Below are 482 nucleotides of genomic sequence, written 5' to 3'. Positions count from 1 at the left end.
GAGGGAGGGACGGAGGGACGGAGGGAGGGACGGAGGGAGGGACGGAGGGAGGGACGGAGGGAGTTAGTTAGTCATAGTAAGTCAGATTGAGTAAGTCTCAGTTTTACAACACCCGAGATAAGCCGCTCAAAAAGTCGCGAAGGCTGCGCCTTCAAATCCTCCTGCCATAAAACTGGGGCCGACCGTCGCCGATGATAAACTCGTCCTCGGCCGTGGCCTTGTCGTCATCGCGCACGTGTGCGTCTGAACCGCAGGTCGGGTCGGCTTCTCGCTGGACAACTACTACACCAAGCCCTGCAGCCTGGACTACGACGACGTCGCGGCCGCGGAGCGCCACCAGCAGTTCGAGCTGGGCTGGTTCTTGGACCCCATCCTGGGCGACAGGGGCGACTACCCTCCCGTGATGCGGGAGAGGGTGCCCGCCGAGAGGCTGCCGGCCTTCACCCCCGAGCAGAGCGCCATGCTGAAGGGTAAGCCCCCCC

General features: G+C 63.3%; 1 protein-coding gene across 1 annotated transcript in view; it reads left to right on the top strand.

The window, feature by feature from the left end:
• The window catches only part of LOC113212653 (uncharacterized), a gene marked incomplete at its 3' end in the record, with an annotated part of 18,346 nt that extends 17,876 nt beyond the window's left edge, over positions 1-470 (top strand). Inside the window, 1 exon segment of the mRNA XM_052267922.1 lies at positions 255-470. Within this exon segment, the coding sequence (XP_052123882.1) occupies positions 255-470 (216 nt within the window).
• Between the last annotated feature and the right edge of the window lie 12 nt (positions 471-482).

This window comes from Frankliniella occidentalis, unplaced genomic scaffold (genome assembly GCF_000697945.3).
Source record: "Frankliniella occidentalis isolate FOCC.00 unplaced genomic scaffold, Focc_3.1 Scaffold61, whole genome shotgun sequence".
In the NCBI taxonomy this organism is placed as follows: domain Eukaryota; kingdom Metazoa; phylum Arthropoda; class Insecta; order Thysanoptera; family Thripidae; genus Frankliniella; species Frankliniella occidentalis.
The sequence above is the reverse complement of the archived record's forward strand: the minus strand, read 5'-3'. Positions and strand labels throughout refer to the sequence as shown.